Source organism: Macrobrachium rosenbergii, chromosome 28 (genome assembly GCF_040412425.1).
Source record: "Macrobrachium rosenbergii isolate ZJJX-2024 chromosome 28, ASM4041242v1, whole genome shotgun sequence".
Classification (NCBI taxonomy): domain Eukaryota; kingdom Metazoa; phylum Arthropoda; class Malacostraca; order Decapoda; family Palaemonidae; genus Macrobrachium; species Macrobrachium rosenbergii.
The window spans coordinates 15623167-15648146 of record NC_089768.1 but is presented as its reverse complement, the minus strand read 5'-3'; the positions used below and the strand labels follow the sequence as shown (position 1 = coordinate 15648146).

At 39.9% G+C, this 24980-nt stretch overlaps 1 protein-coding gene and 1 non-coding gene across 2 annotated transcripts in view; both read left to right on the top strand.

Moving 5' to 3' along the window:
- The first annotated feature begins 330 nt into the window (after window positions 1-330).
- The window catches only part of LOC136854070 (V-type proton ATPase subunit S1-like), a 90419-nt gene continuing 65769 nt past the window's right edge, over window positions 331-24980 (top strand). Inside the window, exons 1-4 of the mRNA XM_067130188.1 lie at window positions 331-500; window positions 6616-6733; window positions 8374-8514; window positions 18050-18170. Coding sequence (XP_066986289.1) covers window positions 400-500; window positions 6616-6733; window positions 8374-8514; window positions 18050-18170 — 481 coding nt within the window. The 5' untranslated portion in view covers window positions 331-399. The remainder of the gene's footprint in view (window positions 501-6615; window positions 6734-8373; window positions 8515-18049; window positions 18171-24980) is intronic.
- LOC136854249 (U6 spliceosomal RNA) lies at window positions 20434-20539 on the top strand. Its single transcript, XR_010857676.1, has one exon. It is a non-coding gene; the product is annotated as a U6 spliceosomal RNA (small nuclear RNA).

The window sequence follows — 24980 nt, the reverse complement described above, 5'->3', positions numbered from 1 at the left end:
ATTAAACGTAAGACCTTTTGCATGTATAGATTAATGAACGAAGGATAAACACAAATACTGGAAAAAGAACATTTGAATAAACGGCACAAGAACTACAGTGCAAGGGGTAAAAACTTGGAAAATTTAGGAAAAAAAATTAAAGGTAGCTATTAGAAATAGTATGATATGGAAGAGCATATTATCCATGGTGACTTTGTGAGGACCAAGAGGAGGAATCCAAAATTGAACAAGAAATACGATGCCAAGGATAAAAACAAAAAATTCGGCATGCAGCAAAATATTTCTCACCAAGAGATGAGAAACATTAAAAGAATCTCGGTCCGCTACTTACAGTGGGCGTTGTAGAGGTCAAGTGACAATTGTTGTGACTTCTGCTATAGCTGGTGTCGGGTCTTGAAAATGACGGGTGTCCGGGTATTACCTGTTTTCCTGGCTTTATGCCTTTGTGGTTTTTCTGTTGCTAAGGATCACGTGCCAGTGCTTATTTGGAATCCAAATCAGTAAGTACGAAAATAATTTAAATTATTAATGGATAAATTTGTAAATGCTTATTTATAACTTGCAAGTCCAAGCCAGGCCCAATATAGGTTAAGGATTTCTACCTACCCTAGGTCTGTCGGTCCCATGGAGGCTAGGAAAAATGAAGTTCAATCCTGTTTTAGGTTTTCTTTGGTTTTCAATTCCTGAGTGATCGACATAGCTTTCCTTGAATATTAACAGTCTGCGTAAGCCGTAGGTGTGTCACAATGTTACTTTAGAATTGGATTATAGCCTAAGCCGAGAAACTGTAAATTAGATATTCGTTAGTTTAACTAACAAGGTATTAACCCTTAAGGGATGGGCACACCCCCAGACTGGGCAAACTTTCATGTTGGCCAATTTAAGAAAAAAGCACTTCAGTAGAAAGATGAAGATATGCAAATGCACATGAGGTAAGAAAAAAAAATCAGAAAAAATTAATTCTAAGTATTAGCTCTACGTCTGTTTTTACCTTGGAAACTGGTTTTTTTCTACACTTTTAGGGCTTCTGATACTGGCGGTGCATTTGTTTGTTGTCAGCCAAATGGAATGTCCTTTGTCGTGTTTAGTACTGGCCCGGGGCGGGGGGGGGGTTGGTACCCATACGTTAACAAGTTATTGCACTTGCCAGATGGGATATGAACCGTTCCAAACAGACGTACCCGTGCTCTGTCTTGTGAAGATCGTGTATGGAAACCCCTTGTTGGATGGACTTCAGGGGTTAATTACAGGCAAATTACATTCGTGTGACAAAAATTGAAGGTAAATTCATAATTAGCAACCAAAAAACTGTAGAAAAGTCAGGTTAGAAGGAAATCGCCACCACGGAGCTACTACTAAAATTTACCCAGAAAAATTTTCCCAATCTTCCGTGGGAAGTTTAAAGTGACTACAGTATTTACAACCCTATGTGGGGCCTCTTTTACAAAACACTCGTAAATTTTACCAAGTTATACATATATTTTCTAATAATTTATTTTATTTTGTAAAATTGTACTGTAATTACAACTCACACAGTATCATACCAGATAAGAACTAAAATCAGTAACAAATTCTGAGCATATATATTTGCTGTAAAATATTTATGTAAATTTGCTGAGATTGGGAAATGCAATAACTTTTTTAGGATGTATACATGTTTTTTCAAACATTTCTTTGGAAAATTACAATTATAACTAACATCATATCATAAAAGATAATAACTAAAACCAACACTGGGTATATTTATAAGTAAACAGATAAAAAGACGTCATGGGAGAGAGAGGAGCAAGATGTTCCCCCTTCAAGTCAAGAACAATACTGAAGTCCCCAAGATGCCTATGATCGAGCTGAGCTGAATTCTTTAGTTGCCACAATTCATTTATGGGCCACTGAAGTATTGGAAACTCTTTCCCGCCCGATACAGACAAATCATATGGCACGTAATATTAATTCTCCTCAGAGGGGATCCATCCACCACCCAAAACCTGGTTTAGATCCTCTGTTGAGGGGATCCGTCCATTAAGGGTTAAACTTAACATGGAAGAGACTAAAGGTAAACTGCTCAGAAGTTTTACAGCAGTATTGATCATTTATGACAAGGGAGAAAAAGCTATCCTAGGCCTCAAACAGTAATTCTACAGGTAGAAAAGATGAGCAAGAACATCACTGGAAAGTTGGAAGACTGTGTAACACATAGATTTCATTATACAGTAATGTAGCCATAAATATGAAAATTTCTATAAATTTTAATATACCATGATAATTTAGAATTGATCAGAAAATTTTTGCAGAAGTTGAAAGCAAATAAAGGAATGGACTTATGAGTTCCATGTTGGTAAGGTATGAAAATAACATAGTACGTCTAGGCATTACCAAAAAGTCTGGTAGTGGTATTGGTTAATTTTAGTAAGGTATTTGATTTATTGAAAATGGAAATGGTAATTGAGCTGATGTAAGAATGTAACTTGAAAATGAAAGTAGTACAGTAAATGCTGTAGTAAATAGACCATGAGGTAGAAATTACTAGTGATATAAGAAAGAGTTGTACAGGATTTCCCATAAGACTGTATTTGCAGGGATATGATACATTGGAGAGGGTATTAAAAACCATCCTTTCCCAGTCTTTATAGTCCTTCTCACCATAGCATGTTTTGAAGCTTCTTACCATTTTGATTCAAATATTGTATTACTTGTAAAGGAGAAGAAAGAGTTAAACCTGTTATTTTAGGCTAGATATGAATTTTTTTTATTTACAGGCTGGGAATGGTCTTTGCCTAATGATATTGTATTTATGTCGGGTTTGCAATCATTAGAATTTTCTTACAGTCACACTAAGGCTTGAAACTAAATTATCACAAGATAGGTCATGAAGGACTGTTTATATAAGCCTTAGAAGGACTATTTGCAGTTGGAACACATACATTCTGGAGTACAGTAATTTGAATAACTTTTGAAGTGAGCTTAACCTGCAGTATTTTTTTATTTGTTACTGTTGCAGCATGGATGAAGATACCAAATGGAAAGTAAAGGCCATAATTAAACTTTAAAGAGTTTGATAAATAGAGGCAAATAAAACAAAACAAAACAAAAAGACAGGTTAATAAGGTCAGTCAAACTTTAAGGATCTTGATAACATATCAGTGAAAATAAATTGTACAAAGTAGTCAGGGTAGTAAGAAACATAGGAAAATTAAGTGACTGCCAGTTTTCTTTATCAACCATCTTGTTAACCATTCTATTCTTTATAGATACGAAACATTTTAAAAATAGCACATGACTATCAGAAAACTGGAGTTAAGCAAACTGAATACTAATATCTTAACTCCTCTTTGTGAATAGAATTTTCACTTTTTATCTTCTGATTAGTGCTTTACATTGTTTTTCTCAAGGAGACAGTAGTTTTTGAAGGTTTCCTTGATACAGAAGTATGAAGATTATTAAGCACATAGAAATTTATTAAGATCCATTTTTTTTCTTTGTGTTTTTGTAATATAATTAAGTTTATGATATTAAATTGTGCTGAGAGGCCTAGCCTAGTACTGTTCTTCATTTGAAAGTAGCCCCTTGTATTTGAGAGAAAATCAGGGCACTGTAGATGACCCAGAAACCACGGACACTGGAGATACTGTATATACTGTACTGTGGTTACTGTAATTAAAGCATGACATCCCCATTAGTTGAGCCTTGTGGAATTTGCTTAAGGTGTAAGAGGTGCAAGACATCATGGAATATTTACATTTTATGTATGTTAATCAGTTGGTTAAGTACTGTATAAGTATGGAGAAACATTTGTAGTTTGCTGGAAATGTCATCAAGTAAGTAATTGGGGTTTAGCCTACGTGGCATCACAACTAGAGGAGTGTGCAATGAATAATATTTGATTCTATCTTTGTCAAAAGTGTTGGCTAGATAGGGCTATCAAATTTTATAACAAAAAATACTTATGCATTTTTTACATTTCTCTCATGTTATTGTACACAGATTTGATAAATGTTTGATATTATTGGTTATACCATTCCACTGCTAATATGTCTACAGTAGTTTTCATCCATCCCTTCCATGTTTCCTGTAATTTAGTTGTGTGGAAGTGGGTTATAGCTTTAAAGTGGCCTTGCCCCCACCCCATTTCCTATATTTTCTGAAGTGTTGGGTTGAATAAAGACTGGACTACCTTTTGTATTGCTTGTCATATATATAATATATATATATATATATATATATATATATATATATATATATATATATATATATATATATATATATATATATATATATATATATATATATATATATATATATTATATATATATATATATAATATATATATATATATATATATATATATATATATATATATATATATATATATATATATATATATATATATATATATATATATATATATATATATATATATATATATATATATATATATATATATATATATATATATATATATATATATATATATATATATACAGGCAGTCCCAAGTCAGTGGTGATCTGGTTTTACAGCGCTTGTCTTGCGATGAAAATTGGCAATTTTGGGGCTAAAAATAGTCGATTTCCACTTGTCGGTGCTGATAATTAGGTATTGGCACCAATACATACCTAACAGAGGCACCAGTAACCGAAAATCGGTGCTTTTTGGCGTTGATAAGCCCCAAAAATCGACGAAAAAGTGCAGAAAATTGCCAATTTTCAGTTATAGGCAATTTTAGGTTATCACACCCTCAGAACAGAACCCCTGCCAATAACTGGGGACTGCCTGTATATATATATATATATATATATATATATATATATATATATATATAATATTGTATATATATATAATTATATTTTTATATATATATATATATTATATATATATATATATATATATATATATATATATATATATATATATATATATTTATATATATATATATATATATATATATATATATATATATATATATATATATATATATATATATATATATATATATATATATATATATATATATATATATATATATATATATATATATAAATATATATATGTATATATATATTTATATATGTATATATATATATATATATATTATATATATATATATATATATATATATATATATATATATATATATATATTATATATATATATATATACAGTATATATACTTTAGTATATATGGCCAAATTTGAAGGAACCAAAAGTGCAAGAAAAAATTCTGTCAAATCATTAGGCCGCTTATATATATATAGTTGACAGAAAGGTTTTGGCTGGCGATCACGTAACGTGATTTTTTGCTCCATATTCCGAAGTTTTGGCCTACCCTGGTCACATCCTATATATGGGGAAATTTAAGGATCTGAATACAGATCATAGCACAGATATGTGCATTAAAGGAATCAGGTCTTAAAACGAAGGAAATCGCCGCTCATGGGTGTGAGCGGCGATCTGTTAGACGCTGGGTTATACCGCCGCAAGTAAAACGCTCTGGGATATAGTATGACTATTTTAAAGCGTATTAGAGGTTAATCCACGCATGACATCAAGGAAATTGAAGGAATCCAACCCACAACTGCTTGGTGATGTTTCAGTTCGATATCGTATCAATGAACTTGGATACACAATCCACGGAAGAAGCCAATTTTAGTTACAGAGGGATAAAAGAGTCAAATTTGCTCGGAAGTATGGGATGAGTCTCAATGGCTAAGCCTGCTTTGGTCAGATGAATCGATACGGTATATATGTTTTTCGCAGGTACCCTCTTGACCCTAGGTATCGAAGGGATCAAACACCCTGATTCTCTCATGGTTTGGGAGCTTTTACTGGTCATAGCCAAGCTTCATGTCTTTAAAAAGAATGAAAAAGTTAACCAGTATAATTATTTGGAGTTGATGTGTGACATTTTGCCTGATGCATTCGAGGATACGGGTGCCACATGTTTTCAGCAGGATGGCGCCAGGCTCACGGCTAAATCTGTCACTCAGTGGCTTATTGCGAAGTTCCCTTCATCAATGATTGGCCTGGTATAGCCCTGACATAGCCCAATAGAAAACTTATGGGAGATGAAAAGAGGGATCTACAAGACAAAGATGTGTCGTCTGTTCCAAAGCTAGGCAGAAATCCAAGCATCTTGGAACAACATACTGAAGGAAATGCTTCATAATTTGGCCTTGTCTGTACCAAAACGACTGAAGGAGGTGATTAAACGTAAGGGTTGTCCTATAAATATTAGTGAATACTAATAAAGGTAATTTAGACTTAGAATTGTGTTGTTATTAGCCTATTTGTAGTTTAGTTATGTTATATGTTTTGAGTTAGTGAGGGGACTAAAGTTTATATTGTATATATATATATATATATATATATATATATATATATATATATATATATATATATATATATATATATATATATATATATATATATATATATATATATATATATATATATATATATATATATATATATATATATATATATATATATATATATATATATATATATATATATATATATATATATATATATATATATATATATATATATATATATATATATATGGTACTGGAGTTGCAAAATCCATTACTGCGTAATCTCTTTTACATCTTATATTCTAGGCATCAAGGAGGTGTTCCTTCAGTGTCAGCTTTACAACACATCAGTTATGCAACTTTCAATGCCAAGTACTTAGCTTCATTCAAACCCAACAATATTCTACTCTTTCTTCAGGATGCTGTAAGTATTTGTCTCATATAGGCTACTGTGTAGGACATATAGTCAGTTCTACTAAAATATTTTCCATACAGCACATCAAGTATATGTTTCTGACTTAATCACTTTTTCATGAACTGCATGTTTAATGGTTTAAGACCATATAAATTACAAACCTGTGTATTTTTCACTCCCTTGTTCATGTCATCTCATTTTTAAATATACCATAGGCTAAGCAAGTCATGAAACAAGTTCACTGCAAAGTTTTTGTCATGCTGTCATTTGAACAACACTAGACACTGCCTCTTGCATCATTCACAGGTCTGTGTATATGGTACCGTCACTTTAGGGTCTAGTGGTTAACTTGTTGGTTATTTTGTTTCTTCTTCCACATTCCTTTTCCAGAATATTACCTCATTGCTAATCTTTCTTCTTATGAACCATGCCTTTCAAGACCCAGTACCTACGTGGATGCTTTGCTTCATGGTGAATATCAGTTTAGGTGGTTTCATTATGAACTCCAACATTTAATAGCCCACTCTCAGGTCTTTAATGTCATCACTTAACAGACTGTTTATCTACCAGACAGAACTGCAGTAATAGCCCTTGCAGCAGCTTATGGAACCTCATGTAAGAATTAAGCACAAAAGGCTAGGCTAACATCACTTTTCAAAGCATTAGGCTACAGTTCACTTATCAAAGTAATTGTTTATATAGGCTTTTAGAAGGCAACATTCGACATCATATGGCAATTAAACCGGAGTTACAGTTCCCACATCTGGCAAAATCCCCTTTCTCTTTCTCACTTTGTTGCATTCTCATTAGAGTAGTGTATTCTGCTTTATTTACAAGTTGAAATGTTCAACCAACTTGTTTCTGTTGGTTGCATCTATTTTTTTTTTAAGTATTTCACATATTTAGTGTAGAGTCTAGGAGGTACTATCAGTCATGAGCTGAGACACACTTTGTAACAAATTGCAGTACTGTAAGATAAAGAAGTACGATGATGAAGTATGCATAAAAAGAAAATTACCACCTCATGTTCGAGAAAAACACTGAAGTAATAAATTTTAGAACTTTCCTTGCTGCATTTTACTGCATGCAAGTTTTTGTACTTTTATGGAACAATTGTGTCCCTTGTCTAGTGTTGTTGAGACATTGAATACTTTTAGTGTCTCAGGTGGAGAGCATTCTAATAGGTTATCCATTATACCTCAGCTGTGAAATAATCACTGCAGGAATCCAGTGGTGTTTCAAGCTCCCAGGTTCATCTATTCACCAGAGATGATTTGTGCTGCTTTGTTTCAAATCTTAGCCTGGTGAAAATTCCATTGTATAGAATGTATTTACTGGTAAAATTGCAATCAAAGCTTTGTAGTCACCAAGTACCTCTGTCCTAAGTAACCACCACATTTTATGACAGCCAAAATGCTTCTTGTTTTTCTAATTAAGTATAAATAATTTACCGAGACACTTGGAAGGAGAGAGTTACATTATTGATTGGCTAACTTCAGCTTGTATGTAACCTAAAAATGAACCAGGGTAACTGTATTATACTAAATGACCAATTAATAACAAAATTATTGTTGAAATAAATAATTATAAGCATTTGTTAATTTTGGTAGTAATTCAGAGGACAGTGATAACCACTTTTTTTCTTTCAGTTGAGTATTGAAGATTTGACTGGTCACACATCTGAACTTCACCACATCAAGGAATGGATGGAGAGTGGCCATTCACTCTTCTTACCCAATGTTGAAGACGCAGCACGCTTGGTTCATGATCTGCCTGCTCATGGCTATAATGTAAGTTATTACTGTGGAGATTAATCTTGTTGATGAGAAAATTTCTATTTTATACTTGAAAATCCATAATGGATCTTCACTAGTTCATAATTTAAAAAATGATTATTAAATTATACATACCATCCAGTTTGAGAATAAGGCTTTGTTGTTGGTGATGGAAGTTGATTGCCATAGTAAAGTCTGTAACTTAGCACAAAGGAACAGCAGCCTAAGAATATGCAAAGATCTTGTCCTTTTAGGGGCAGAGAGAGACTTCAGAATTGAAGTACATAAATCAGTCTCTCACTTATTTTTATTTGTATAAAATGTTGGCTTGTGATTGTCATGTGTGTGTTAATTTTGCTTTTACACTTGTTATTTTTCCCGTTTCACTCCTTTAGTGGTGTTTTTCATATTTCCATGCATTTAAATATTACTTCTGGATCCTGTGATACTTATCTCTGGCTAGTGGTTTGAGTAATTATAACATGTTGTGTCCTTTTTGAAATTTATCCTTTTTAAACTTGCTGTTAGACCCAAATATACTTGTGGCCTATGCAGTATGTTATCCTAGACTCTCAACACAGGTAATACCTTGATTATCTTTTTCTGTATATTCTTGATTTTTATATTCTTTTATCCTAAGTACAACTGTTCTATGTTAGATAGTAAGTTGTGATTCATTGTGTGTATGTTTGTATACAACTCTTGTGTGAATCATACTTCTGCTAAGGGAAAGCTTCAGGAATCACTAGACCTGGGTGGATATATGTATAAATTTTAATGTTAAAATCCTGTGTGTAATTAAATTTGACATTTTATATAAGTAACTTACCAAGTAACGACATAGTTATTAGTTTCTAACTTTGAAATTCGCTGTAACGTGCTATTGTTTTGGTGTAGGTATCTAGACCCTGCCCACTTTTGGGGAAGGATAGGTACAACAGTGCTGGAGAGCTCAGTTTGTTTCTGCCGGTCAACGACTGATCATCGGTTAGTTGAGCAGCTCTAATTTGAATTTTGCCAGATGGTTGTATCTTTTACCTGTGGTGAAGTAGTCATTCGTGTTGGTAGCGTTAATAATTATTAGCTTAGCTAGTTCCATATTAAGACTTTTGACTGTTATTGATTTAGTATGTCGGATTCTAGTTTGTCTAGTATTAGGAATTGCAGCAAAGGCTGTAATACCAGACTTACTTCTGCTAAGTATGACTCGCACACTTTGTGTTGCCATTGTAGAGGGCAGATTTGCTTGTTTGAACTTAAATGTGACAAATGCAAAGATTGATATCAGGGGAAATGAAAAGTGTTAGATGCACATCTTGATAAATTACAGAAGGACAGACAGAGAAAAGCAGCTGCTAGAGTCAAAGCTAGGGGTTTAGCCAGTCAGGTTTCTACTCCGAAATCAGATGTTGCTATTCAGCCTGTGTCTTCTGCGCCTGTTACTGCTTTCCCCCCTATCACCAGCCCTCTGACTTTTCCTCCTACTCCATTACCTGGCTCCCATTCTCCCAAACCCGATGCCATTGCCAGCATCAAAGCTAGGATAGACCAAAAGTTTGGTCTTCTTGTTAACACTGTAGCCCAGGTCGGGTCTTTGGTTAAGGCCCTTATGGACCAAGTGAGCGTGATTAGTGTCAGTGCAATTGTAGTGTCAGTGGAGGAGGTGACTACTCACCCCAACAGTGCTCCTAGACAAAGGTCAATGTCAAACTCCCCAAAACCTGGGAGGAGGCAAACCGGAGGTCTAAGGAAGGTCGTTGGGGTTTGCTCATGGGTAGTTGCCTCCCTCAACTGAGCCTGTTGATCATAACCAGGACTTGGTGGACAGCTACTGGAAAGGCGACCACACGGATGTGCATGCTCTGTCATCCAGTGACTTGGACTGCAGTCTGGACAGAGGGCATAAGCGCTTTTCAACAGTGCCGAGGCCATTGAAAAGAGATGTTCCTTCTACTGAGCGCGCTTCCCTGTAAGATTCCCAGGGAGCAAGAGGATAGTCTTCTTCCCTCCTGCAGTTTTTTGGATAGTCCCGAGCAGGCTACGCATGATTCTCCTGTGACAGAGTGCCCGTATTTGGTGCCAAAGTGGTCTTCCTCTTCAAAGAAGAAGTCTGAGTGCCCAGTTTCTGATCGTCCAATGTTCAAGCGATCTGTGTCAAAGTGCCCAGTGCCCGAGTGCCCATCTTCCGAACGCCCGAGCGACCAGTGTACAAGAGCACAGTGTCCAAACGCTCAGTGTTGTCTGAGCACCCTGTGTCCGTACGCCCAGTTTCTGAGCACCCCATGTCCGTACACACAGTTCCGAGCTCCAAGTGTCAGTTTCACCAGTGTCAGAGTGCTCTCCAGTGCGTGAATGTTGTCCTGTATCTGTGCACACACCTGTGTCGGTGAAACCTCAGCTACGTTTGGTACCAGTAGCCAAGTGTTCGGTGCCAACCCCTGCCATCATGGGTCCTTCGTTGGAGCGCATTTTAGATTTTTGGAGAAGCAGCCTTCTGCTATGCAGGATCAACCAGACTTAGCCCCTTCCTCTATTTCATCCAATGAAGAAGGAGACGAAAAAGCCATGGAACAAGAACATCCTATTACAGCATATGTTGCTCTTTTAAAGCACTTTCTCTGCTGCTACCCAACTTCTCTTCTCTCCAAGGGCACCATCATCTCCAGGTTCTGCCAGTAGAGTTCGCCAGATTACCAAAGATGGTCTTTCCTCATCCTGTAGGAAGGCATTAGCAGGCATTGACAGTTGGTTAGCAGGGAAGAGGGACTTGGTACGGTGGTTTTCAGTGCATCTCCCTCTTGCTTGTCTCCAAGGAGGTACTTGTCAGACTCAACTGGGGAAGCTCCTTCTCTGGGAGTTTCTGCCTCCTCCAGAACTTCTCCAGTCTTGTTGACTCAGTGCGGAGATCTGCTTTTAACTCCGCGAAGATCACGTTCTCGTCCCCAGAGTTACACCGTTTTGTGAGAGACGTCTTCAAAGTCTTTGAAGTATTCAGCTTCTTGGACTGGACAGTGGGGGCTTTAGCCAAGAAAATAGAGGACTGCAGTACTCTTCAAGAGAACTTCTCTTCTTATTGGTGGTTCAGTCTCATTCAGTATGAGGAATATCGCCCTGCTGCAGCAGCAGCCCTTTCGAGGCGGAAGAGCCAAGTTTCAGCCCCGTCCACGCTCGAACCTGCGGTCAGTCCGACCAGCCAAGAAGTCGTTCTCCAAACTGGCCTCTCGCAAATGAGGATTGGTCCTCCATGCCCCCTTAGGAGCCAGGCTTCTCCATTTTTGGGACAGATGGAAAGCCAGGAACACAGAACCATGGATAGTCAAAATCCTCCAAGAGGGCTATGTCATCCTGTTCAGGGAAAAACCTCCTTTGATGTCCTTGCCCATCAGCTTAACAGCCTACTCAGAAGGCTCGGAAGGGTTTTTGCCCCTGAGGGAAGAATTCTTGTCTCTACTCAGGAAAAGAGCTGTAGAGGTGGTCGAAGACTCAAGAACAGAAGATTTTTATAATCGACTGTTCATTGTCCCTAAGGCGTCGGGAGGATGGAGACCTGTCCTGGATGTCATTGTATTGAACTTTTTTTATGCAGACCGCCAAGTTCAAGATGAAGACGAACAGACCAGTCCTGTCAGCCATTCACCAGGGAGACTGGATGGTGATGATCAACATGCAGGACATGTACTTCCATGTTCCAGTACACCTGGACTCCAGGAAGTATCTGAGGTTCATATTCCAGGGCAGAATCCTTCAGTTCAGAGCTCTTTGCTTCAGCCCTTCTACAGCTTCGCAAGTTTTCACCCATGTTTTCACCCCAATGGCGAAATGGCTCCATCTCATGAGTATCAACGTCTGTCTGTATTTGGACGACTGGCTATTACGCTCCCCATCAAGAACAAGATGCATGGAGGACCTTCAGAAGACCCTGCTGCTTGCTCAAGAGTTGGGCCTTTTAATAAATTTTCAGAAGTTGCAGTTAGCTCCTATGCAATTGATTCTCCATTTGGGGATGAGGATCGATGCTCTGATTTTTCGGGCTTTCCGTCCCACAAAAGAATGCAAGCGTGCTTTCAGAAAGTAAGGAACTTCATTTCTCGCCCATCGTGCACAGCCAACGAGTGGACGAGTCGGTTGGGCATACTCCTGTCCATCGAGAATTTGGTGCCTATAGGAAGATTACACACGAGTCCTGCAATTCTTCCTAAAGGCCAGTCAGCACAGGAAAACTCTTCCAGACTCCTCCCAAGATCAAGGAGGACCTTCGATAGTGGATTGCAGAAGAGAGGTTTTTAGTAGGGAAATCACTGCAGCCACTGAACCCCAACCTAATGTTGTACTCAGATGCATTGGATCTGGGTTGGGGGGCTCATTTAACCCTTAAACGCCTATTGGACGTATCATACGTCGACTAAAATTGTCTGTTGGGTGCCGAGTGGACGTACCGCACGTCGACTACAAAAATTTCAACCTTCGGTCAACTTTGACTCGACCGAAATGGTCGAAAAAATGCAATTGTAAGCTAAAACTCTTACATTCTAGTAATATTCAATCATGTACCTTCATTTAGCAACAAATTGGAAGTCTCTAGCACAATATTTCGATTTATGGTGAATTTTTGAAAAAACTTTTTCTTACGCACTGGCGGTAACTCAGCCGAAAATTTCATAAATTCTTTCGTCATTTTGTCGTAATTTTTGCACTGTTCTATATTAGCCGTTACATAAAGTTTTATATATGAAAATGTGCGCAATTTCATGTACAATACAGCAAAATACAACCCATGGTTGTAGCTTTTATCAGTTTGGAAATATTTTCATATAAACCACGATAACTGCCAAAATTTCAACCTTCGGTCAACTTTGACTCGACCGAAATGGTAAAAACGCAATTTTATGCTAAAACTCTTACGATCTAGTAGTATTCAATCATTTACCTTCATTTTGCAACCAATTGGAAGTCTCTAGCACAATATTTCGATTTATGGTGAATTTTTGAAAAACTTTTTCCTTACGTCCGCGCCAGAAATTCTTTAAATCACGTTGTCGTAATGTTTGCACTGTTTTATATTAGTTGTTACATAAAGTTTTATATATGGAAATGTGCACAATTTCATGTAGAATACAACAGAAAATAACTCATGGTTGTAGCTTTTATCAGTTTTGAAATATTTTCATATAAATCACGATAACTGCCAAAATTTCAAGCTCGGTCAACTTTAACTCGACCGAAATGGTAAAAATGCAATTATAAGCTAAAACTCTTACATTCTAGTAATATTCAATCATGTACCTTCATTTTGCAACAAACTGGAAGTCTCTAGCACAATATTTCGATTTATGGTGAATTTCTGAAAAAAAAAATTTTTCCTTACGTCTGCGCGGTAACTCGGCCGAACATCTCAGAAATTCTTTCGTCATGTTGTCGTAATGTTTGCATCGTTTTACATTAGTCGTTACATAAAGTTTTATATATGAAAATGTGCGCAATTTCATGTAGAATACAACAGAAAATAGCTCATGGTTGTAGCTTTTATCAGTTTTGAAATATTTTCACATAAATCACAATAACTGCCAAAATTTCAACCTTCGGTCAACTTTAACTCGACCGAAATGGTCAAAAACCGCAATTGTAAGCTAAAACTCTTACATTCTAGTAATATTCAATCATTTAACTTCATTTTGCAATAAATTGGAAGTCTAGCACAATATTTCGATTTATGGTGAATTTTTTAAAAAAGCATTTTCCTTACGTCTGCGCGGTAACTCGGCCGAACATCTCAGAAATTCTTTCGTCTCGTTGTCATAATATTTGCACCGCTTTATATTAGTCGTTACATAAAGTTTTATCTATGAAAATGTGCGCAATTTCATGTACAATACAACAAAAAATACCTCATGGTTGTAGCTTTTATCAGTTTTGAAATATTTCCATATAAATCACGATAAATAGAAAAAATTCGACTTTCGGTCAGCTTTAACTCGACCAAAATGGTCGAAAACTGCAATTGTAAGCTAAAACACTTACAGTCTAGTAATATTCAATCAATTAGCTTCATTTTTCAACAAACGGGAAGTCTCTAGCACAATATTTCGATTTGTGAATTTTTGAAAAAAACATTTTTACGTCCATGGCGTTATTTAATTCATGCATCATTTTGTGATAATATTTTTTCTGTGTTGCTTTGATCGTTGTAAAATTTGTTATATACCAAAATCATCGCAATTTAGTGTACAATACAACTAAAAAAAATTAACTCATTATCTTTAACCGTTTTGCTTACAGCGATTTGTATACAATTATATACGAGGTTTTTTTTTTCGCTGTCATATATTCCTATATTTATATATGATAATGATATTTTTTTCATTTCTGATGGTTGCATACTAAACTTCAGGCAATGACAAAAAAATGAGCCAAAAATGAACTCTTAATCTTAAAAAAGCGTGCTGTGATTTTTTGAAAAAACTTTTTCCGCTTGGCGCTAACTCACCGAACGCAACGGCATACGGGAGACGTTTTTGTAAATAGGGGTTCGGCGTTAAAGGGTTAAGTGACAGGGAAGTTTCCGGGACCTGGTCTCTAGAAGAAAAGTGACTTCATATCAACGTAAGGGACCTGAAGGCGATCAACTTGGCCCTTCAGCATTACACAACTGCAACGTACAACATGACAGTCACAGTCCATTCGGACAACACGACCGCTTTAGCCTATATCAAGAATCAGGGAGGGACTCACTCCTCACTTTACGAAGCAGCCAAGGATCTTCTTCTCTGGGCACAGAATATTAACTCGCTTCATCCAGGAGAAGTTAAATGTTCTTGCGGACGAATTAAGTCGCTGTAGACAGGTCTTACCAATGGAATGGACACTGAATCCGCAGGTATGCACCAACCTGTGGAAACAGTGGGGAAGGCCGTCGATAGATCTGTTTGGAACGTTGAGGAACTGTCGCCTCCCCATTTACTGTTCCTCAGCTTCGGACCCTCTGGCATGACTGACAGATGCCATGCTCCAGGACTGGTCGGACTTGGATGTGTACGCTTTCCCACCGTTCAGTATGGTGAGAGAAGTCCTAACAAATTTCATGACTCACAACAACACGTCCATGACTCTCATAGCTCCGTTTTGGGCCACAGAAGTTGTTCCCGGACCTTCTCAGTCTCCTAGCAAGACTTCCCCAGACTTCTGCCGCAGAATAGGAGCCTTCTAAAGCAGCCTCACTCTTATCCGTTCTCACTCTGACAGGCTTCAGACTGTCAGGGAACTTGTCAGAGCAAAGGGTTTTTCAAGAAAAGATGCAGAATCAGTTGCTAAGTGCAGACGCCAGTCTTCCGCTAATGTCTACCAGGTGAAGTGGACAGTCTTTCATAGCTGGTGCTGAAGACATGACATCTCTTCTTTTAAAACCTCTGTGGCAAAGATTGCTGATTTTTTAATGTTTCTGAGGTCCTCTTGAGGTTTAGCTACCTCCGCCATCAGTGGCTATAGGTCTATGCTAAACTCCGTGTTTAGACATAGAGGACTGGATTTGTCTACTAATCAAGACATAAGCAATTTGATTAAGTCCTTAGACACTTCCAAGCAAGAGGAGTCTACATCAGTTGCCTGGAATCTAAATGTCGCTCTCAAATGGCTCTCTGGCCCTCCATTTGAGCCCCTTCACTCCTTATCGCTGCGTGATTTAACCAGGAAGACTCTCTTTTTAGTTGCTCTAGCTACAGCAGAGGATTAGCGAATTACATGCCTTCAGTAAGACAGTGCTTTTTTTGCAGGGAGATGTGGCGAAGAACGAAACCCTGTCCCACCCCTGGCCTCGTTTGTTCACGATCAGGAATTTAAAGGGTATCCTTGGGCCAGCAGACCAGGAGAGAGTGCTTTGCCCAGTTAGAGCACTAAAGCACTACTTGGACAGAACCAAGAGGATCAGAGGTCCTTCTCAGAATCTATGGTGTTCGGTGAAGAACCCCTCATGGCCGCCATCTAAAAATGCCGTACCTTCTTTTTAAAGAGTGTTATTCCTGAATTACACTCTGAAATTCAAGAGGATGTTCTCCCTGTTTTTAAAGTCAAAGCTCATGAACCAAGAGCAGTTTCCACTTTGTTGGTGTTTAAGAACTTGTCACTCTCCACGGTTCTCCAGTCAACATACTGGAAGTCAAAATTAGTGTTCGCCTCCCATTATTTGCGCGATGTGGAGAAAGTTTATAACAATTGCAGTACTTTAAGTCCATTTGCCATGGCTGACATAGTATTGGGGGAAGAAGGATAAGGGGTATTTCTTCTATTTCTCTATCTCATCGCCTTGTTAAGGATGTCAAGTTTTGGGAAGCCTGTTGGTACTGTGTACCTAGAGTACCCACCAGTCATTTTTAATGGATGGGTGGTGATTTTGTTTTTTAATGTTGTGTGGTAACAAATGTCTGGTTGTCTTTATTGTATTGTGCCCAGGGCGAGGGCACTTGTTTTTTGTAAAGCCTTGTCAACCTTCGAAGTACTCCTCGGCTGCAAGGTTTCCCATTGAAGTAGAGACGACTCTCGGCTTTACTGCCACGTCACTACAGGTTGAGATGAGTGCCAGCCAAAGGCAGTATCTTCCTGCTGCAGCTCTCTCACAAGGTAGGTGACAACAAGCATTACACCAATGCTAGCTATCTTTCTGTTTCACATTCATCTCCTTTACTGAATATTTTTGAGTAGAACATGTCCTTGCATCCCACACCACCTGTTAATGTGGGATTCAGCTATGTAGTTACTTGGTAAGTTACTTATATAAAAATGACAATTTTATGAGAAAATAAAGTTTTATATATATTTACCAAGTAACTAGATGATCAAAGCCCTCCTGCCTCCCTTCTCATGGGCATAGGGCACAAACAAATTGAGCTTTCCAGCACTGTTGTACCTATTCTTCCCTGAAAGTGGGTGGGGTCTAGTTACCTACACCAAAACAGTAGTGGGTTGCTGCGAATTTCAAATTTTGAACTGCCGCCATAGTTAGAAACTAACAGCTATGTAGTTACTTGGTAAGTATATATAAAACTTTATCATAAAAATGACATTTTTGTATTTGTTAGATTTTTTATCATTCATGGTGTAAATGAATGAGACTTGAGTTTGAAAGCCATTTGGAAGTTGTTTGAAAATTATGTGCTTGAATTTTCTCTGTATTTGGTCTAATCACTTCATTTTATTATTCTCATAGTCCTTTACAAAAGCTCTCATTTGTATTCTGTATATATTTCTAATATATATTTACATTTACACTGCTGTGGATTTCTTCACCAATAATAATAGAAATAATAATAGTAAAAGGCAACGATAGACATTCCTTTTAGTCTACATGAAATGATAGGCTATTTATTTAACCCTTAAGGAAATGATAGATTTGCCTCTGAAAGGATGAAAAAGTATATAATAAAGTGGAACCTGGCAGCGGCCAGAATCTGATAATAGGATTTCATATTGTTTAAGAAATTCTGAAAGAGAGGTTTTATTATTGCAAGATTCAACTAAATTTTATCACATATACTCATTCATAGTGCTTTCTTGGTTAAAGGTACTAAAACTGGACCATGATGCTGGACTGAGTATGAAACAAGAGGATAAGAATTTGGTTGTAGTTGAACTTCCTTCAACAGAAACAAATCCAAGTAGGCGTCGTGCTTTGCAGAAAGCAGGTAAGTTTGTAAATTTTATTTAGTGTTTGGTTGTTTGTATTATACAGGTACGCCATTGACTTGGCACCCACAATTTGAAAGCTTTGTTAGATTATTGATTTTGACAGAGTTCTTATACAGTAATACTACCGTATTTGACGGCGTATAAGACGCAGTTTTAAAAAAAAAAAAATGGCCTAAAAATCCCCCTGCGTCCTATGTACATAATGTAGGCTCAAAATTTAAGAATTTTGGCCGAAATTATACATGAAACGTCACGTAGATGTTGTAGCCTAGCCTAACATTCGGTGTTATCCTAATAAACTATTAAAAAACAAATTTGTTCATGAGACTTACCTGTCAGATATATATATAGCTGTATTCTCCGTAGTCCGACAGAATTTCAAAATTTGCGGCACATGCAGTGGCCGGGCAGGTGGTCAGTACACATTCCCGCCGCTGGGAGGCGGGTATCAGGAACCATTCCCATTTTCTATTCAGATTTTCTCTGTCGCCGGACTGTCAACACCTGTTGTCAGTTCCTCCGCCATTTGGATTTCGAAATTTGTTGTCACTCAAGTATTTTGGTTGTTTTTTGGTATTCGACTGGATCTGTGACTTGGCATACGCTCTTTGTGGACCGTTTTTGATTTTGCTTTTGACTTTTCTTATAATTAAGATGTCTTACCTCTAGCTATCGCGTCTGTAGCTTGGGTGAATGTAAGGTGAGGCTATCGAAGACTTCGATAGTTCCTCACACTTTATGTATGGTATGTAAGGGTGTTCAATGCTCTATGATAATCGGTATAATGAATGTGAGGGATTATCTGAGGGTGAGTGGAAGAAATATGAAGCCTATATGCTTAAATTGGAGCATGATAGGTTGAGGAGATCTTCCTCCAAGAGTGCATCCTTAGATGGACAGTCAGGGTTTTCTCCTACTAGTAACCCTGTAGTAAATATTAGTACTAACCCTGTAGTATGTTGCTGCAGAAGGTAATACCCAGGCTCTCGTGTTGGAGTCAATGCGTGCTCTTGAAACTAAAGTGAATGCAATTCAAGCGCAAAGTGTTAGTGCTAGTGCCCCTAGTGTTGTGGAGGGGGCGTCAGATCGGCCCTATAATGCCTCGAGGCCTGGACCTCTGTCGAACTCCCAGGACCAGGGAGGGGGCATGTCGAAAGCCGCATGAGGGTTACGGGGGCTTCCCACCGATCTGGCATCCCTTCGGCAGGCCCTGATGACGCTACCCAGGCTGCCAGGGATCGTGCACAGGCACGCATCCTGAAGGATTGCTTCTCGTCCTCCGACACGTCCTCCCTGCCTCGGGGTTGGAGCTCTCGGTTGGACTCTCGCCCTCTTAAGAGAAGCTTAGAGGAGAGGACGCTTCACGTCCTCTTCCGCTAGACGTTTTGTGCTCTTCCCCAGAAAGTTGCGTGGATATTCCTCCGCAGGAGAGAATAAAGTGTTTTTCGGATGATGACGCTCGACCCCCCAGTCGCGCTAAGACAAGGGCTAGAGCTTTTACCCCTGTGAGAAGGAAGTATACGTCTCCTCGCCCCTCTCCTTCTCGCAGGTTCAGCCCTTCTCCTGAGAGAGTTGCTTCTCCAACGCGTCAGATTTTGTTGGGTTTGCAACAACAGCTGGATGCTCTCATGAACCTTAAATGACAGGCCTCGTCACAAAGATTCGAAACTGCCCGTTAAGAGGTACAGACCTTTACCTTCGTCTTCCTCGTCTGCTAGATGTTTTGGGGGTTCTCGTCTGTCGTCTAGAGAGTGTTAAGTGGCTTCCTAATCGTGTTCCCCGATTTGAGGAGTTGGACTTTTCTCTTGACACGCGCCAGGAGCGCGTGTCTTGCTCTTCGCGCGCTTCTCACGCTTCACGCGCGCCTCACCTTGACGCTCGGCGCGCGCCTAGCCATGACACTTCGCGCGCGCCACGCTGTGATACTCTTCTCGTGTCTTGCCACGGAGCCTCTCGCGCTCCACGCCATGACGCTCCGCGCACGCCTCGCCGTATCGCTTCGAAGTCTTCTTGTGTTGACGCCGCTTCTGTTGTACATCATGACGCACAAGTACCTGCTTCAACTTCTGATATCCTTCATAATTTAGCCACGACTTCTTCAATCGCGGGAGGTCCCGCTTACGTATCGGCGAGTCGGAACTTCTTTCACCACTCACTCAAGACCCGCCGGCTGGGGAAGAACATCCCCTTTCGTCACAGCCTTCGGATGAAGAGAAACATCTTTAGTCTTCTTCTTCCTCTGATTATCAGACTCTGGCTGTACTTGCTTCGGCAGTACATATACTAAAATTGGAACGATACAGACAAGATTAGCATGGCCCCTGTGCAAGGATGACACGCAAATCGTGAAGCGTTCCACATTTTTTCATTTTACTTAAGGATCTGTTTCCTGAGATTTTTCAACCTTCGGCTCCTCTCTCTCCACCTTCGCAGTTGTCTTTGTCTCAAGCGAGAAGGACTCCTGGCTTTCTCAAGATGAGGAAGTCTTTATCTACCAAAAAGGCATTCAAGAAAGTCCAGGATTGGATGGCTGCCAGGAAAAATCAAGGAAAGACTTCTTTCGCTTTGCCTCCTTCACGTTTGTCCGACAAAGCAGGCATTTGGTATGAGACGGGAGCACATTGGCTTAACGGTTCCCTTGAAGATCCCACTTGTCTTCTTTTAAGGTGTCTTGGACTCTGACTGAGATGAACCACCATTTTAAAGGCCTCTTCAAGACTATTGAGGTCTTTAACTTCTTGGACTGGTGTCTGGAAGTTTTGGTCACGAAGGCTACTAATCCGGTTTCCATTAGTCTGGGGGAGCTGTCCAGTGTACTGCGGTGCATGGACAAGGCCGTCAGAGATGGCTCTGAAGAACTTGCGTCTCAGTTTTCGTCGGTTCTTTTGAAAAAAGAGAGCATTGTTTTGCTATTTCTCGGTGAAGTCTGTTTTCACCAGCGCAGAAGGGAGAGCTGCAGTTCGCTCCTTTCTCGAGCCATCTCTTCCCCCAGACTTTGGTTAAGAATATTGTTGCCAGCCTTCAAGAAAAGGCAACCCAAGACCTTCTTTCCAGGTCTTCTAAACGTCCTTTTGCCCCATCATCGTCCTCTTCTTTTCCTCAGTTGGCTAAGAAGAAGCAGCCCTTTCGTGAAGGGGCTTCCATGGGAAGTAATACGAGACCCGCACCACGAGGAAGAGTTTTTCCCGAAAGGAAAGTCACTTCCAAGAGAGGTAGCAAGTGACTCCTTTCATCTCCAGACACCATTAGGAACCAGGCTTTATTTTGCACAAGCCTGGAGAGAGAGAGGGGCAGACATTTGGTCCCTCCTAGTGTTAGAGAGTGGTTCCTTGATTCCCTTCCTGTCTCCTCCTCCTCTGTTTTTTGTTTCCCAATTGCCATCCTGTCAAACAGAAAATTCTGTTTGACTTGCTCGAACAGATGCTCGAGAGGAGAGCAGTGGAACAGGTCTTGGACTCGCAATCCCCCGGGATTTTACTACAGATTGTTTCTAGTCCCAAAACTTTCAGTAGGCTGGAGACCCGTCTTGGACGTCAACAGGCCGAACAACTTGGTCCGGAAGGAAAAGTTCAAGATGGAGACCTCGCAGTCAATACTAGGAGCCCTTCATCCCGGGGATTGGATGGTATCTTTGGATCTCCAAGATGCTTATCTTCACGTCCCAATTCATCCACGTTCGATGAAGTATCTCAGGTTGTCTTGGGGGACTAGACGTACCAGTTCAGGGCTCTCTGCTTTGGACTCTGCACAGCTCCGAGGGTGTTTACACTTCTCATGAAGAACGTTGCGATGCAGTTGCACCTGTCGGACGTCAGGATCTCTCTCTACTTGGACGACTGGTTGATTCGAGCGTCGTCGAAGCGAAGGTGTCTGGAGGACCTTCAGTTGACTCTGCAACTCGTGAAGTCCCTGGGACTTCTGGTCAATGTGGAAAAGTCGCAGCTGATCCCCTCACTGTCCATTGTGTCTGGGAATTCAGATGTATTCAGCGGCTTTTATAGCGTCTCCGTCGCAAGAATGGCAACTTCTATGTACGAAAAAGTCTCTGCCTTCTTGGGGAAGGAAACATGCTCGGTGAGGGAATGAATGAGTCTGCTGGGGACCATTTCCTCACTGGAGAAGTTTGTTTCCCTGGGGAGACTGCATCTCAGGCCTCTTCAGTTCTTTCTGTTGGAGAACTGGCAAAGCAAGGAAGACTTGGAAGAGGAATTGAGAATTCTTCCTTCTGTAAAAGAGGATCTGAAGTGGTGGCTCGATCCAACGAAATTGCAGAAAGGGATCTCCCTCAAGCTTCTGAACCCCGACCTAGTGTTGTTTTTCCGACGGGTCGTCAACAGGTTGGGGGGCAATACTAAGGGGAGAGGAAGTGTTAGGAACCTGGAGAGAGGAACAGGTGTCCTGGCACATCAACATCAAAGAGTTGGCGGCTATCTTTTAGCTCTCCAATTCTTCGAGGTCCAAGTTTGCAATCGTGTAGTTCAAGTAAACTCGGACAACACTACGGCATTGGCTTACCTCAAGAGACAGGGCGGAACACACTCTTGTTCCCTGTTCAGCCTTGCAAGAGAGATTATTCTTTGAGCCTATGCTCGCAACATTTCGATTCTCACAAGTTTTGTTGCAGGGGTCGAAAATGTTCGAGCAGACCTGCTCAGTCGGCGCCATCAACTCCTGCCGAAGGAATGGACCCTTCATCAGGAGGTTTGCCAAGATTTTTGGAAACTTTGGGGTTGCCATCTTGTGGATCTTTTCACGACCTCAAGAACAGCGAGGCTCCCTCTATACTGCTCACCTGTACTCGACCCGGGGGCAGTTGCGATAGATGCTCTTCTCTGGGATTGGACGGGAATAGATGTTTATGCCTTTCCCCCGTTCAAAATTCCGGGAGAAGTCATACGCAAGTTCGCGGCCTCATAAGGGACGAGGATGACTCTCATCCCCCCGTTTTGGCCTTCGAACCACTGGTTCTCGGAGTTTCTCTTCTGGTTGGTAGACGTTCCGAGAACCCTTCCTATGAGAGCAGACCTGCTCATACAACCCCACTTCGCAAGATATCATCAAAACCTCCCCGCTCTGAACCTGACTGCATTCAGACTATCGAAAATTGGTCAGAGCGAGGGGGTTTTCTGGCCAGGTGGCACGGGCCATCGCTAGAGCCAGAAGTTCTTCATCTAACATGGTATATCTAGCGAAGTGAGCAACCTTCAAGGGTTGGTGTAGAAAGAAGGGCTTTTCCTCTTCCTCTATCACTGTGAGCCAGATTGCGGATTTTCTCCATTACTTAAGAGAAAAACTCAATTTAGCAGTTCCGACTATCAAGTGTTATCGGAGCATGCTTTCGACTGTTTTCAGACACAGAGGACTAGATTTGTCTGACAATAAGGACCTCCACGATCTTACGAGCACTTTTGAGACGTCTAAGGTTCCTCAGCTAATTCCTCCTGCTTGGAACTTGGACATAGTGCTCAAGTTTTTGATGTTTAGTCTTTTTGAGCCTCTCCACTCTGCATCTCTTAAGGATGTTACTCGAAAAATGGCATTCCTCACGGCTCTGGCGACGGCGAAGAGAGTGAGCGAAGTTTAAGGCCGTCATGTGGGCTTCAAGGAACACGATGCTGTCTACTCTTTAAGCCCTAAGTTCTTGGCTAAGAATGAAAGGCCTTCTAACCCTTGGCCTAGACACTGAAATTAAAGGTTTAGCAGACCTTATTGGACAGGAACCTGAGGGAGTTCTATGTCCGGTTAGAGCTCTCAAGTACTACCTTAAAAGAACCCAGGACACTCGTGGTCCCTCGGATAATTATGGTGTTCTGTGAGGCAACCAGTTAAACCTATGTCGAAGAATGCACTGGCATTCTTCATTAGGGACGTCATTAAGGACGCACACTCTAGTTGTGACGACTCCAACTTCAAGTTGTTGAGAGTTAACGCTCACGAGGTGAGGGCAGTTGCTACCTCCATGGCGTTCCAGAAAAATATGGTACTCAGTGACATTCTCAGTGCCACATTTTGGCGAAGCAATTCGGTGTTTGCCTCACACTCTTGGCGAGATGTTTAGGTAGCATACGAAAATTGCTTTTCACTGGGACCATACATTGCTGCTTCAGCAACCTTGGGGACAGGGGGTAACTCTGATCCTATCCCTTTTTAATTGTTTTTATGGTTGTTGGGTCGACTGCTGGAGGCAGTCTTCCCAATCCTTTGCAAACTAACGCTTTAGGTGTTGGTTAGGTGGTTAGTAATGCTCTTTTGTCCTCTTTGTATGGTCTATGATCTAGTCACATTGTGGTCACGCCCCTTTGACAGATCATCTAGAAGTCGCCAGCTATATAGGTCACTACCTCGCTGGGGTCTCTAGTAAAGCAGAAGCAGACTAGAGTGACAGTAACCACTCAGTCAGCTATGCTATCAGATAAGGAACCAAAATAATTTTACCAATAAATTGGTTTTTTCCCTAATTCTTGGCTGTCTCTACCCCCCTCCAAAGGTGGTATTCAGCTATATATATATCTGACAGGTAAGTCTCATGAACAAAATGATATTTTAATGATAAAATAAAGTTTGTTCATACTTACCTGGCAGATATATATATTCATATTGCCCTCCCTCCTCCCCTCAGGAGTCAGTGGCGTTAGAAAATCTGAATAGAAAATGGGAATGGTTCCTGATACCCGCCTCCCAGCGGCGGGAATGTGTACTAACCACATGCCCGGCCACTGCGTGTGCCGCGAATTTTGAAATTCTGTCGGACTACGGAGAAGACAGCTATATATATATCTGCCAGGTAAGTATGAACAAACTTTATT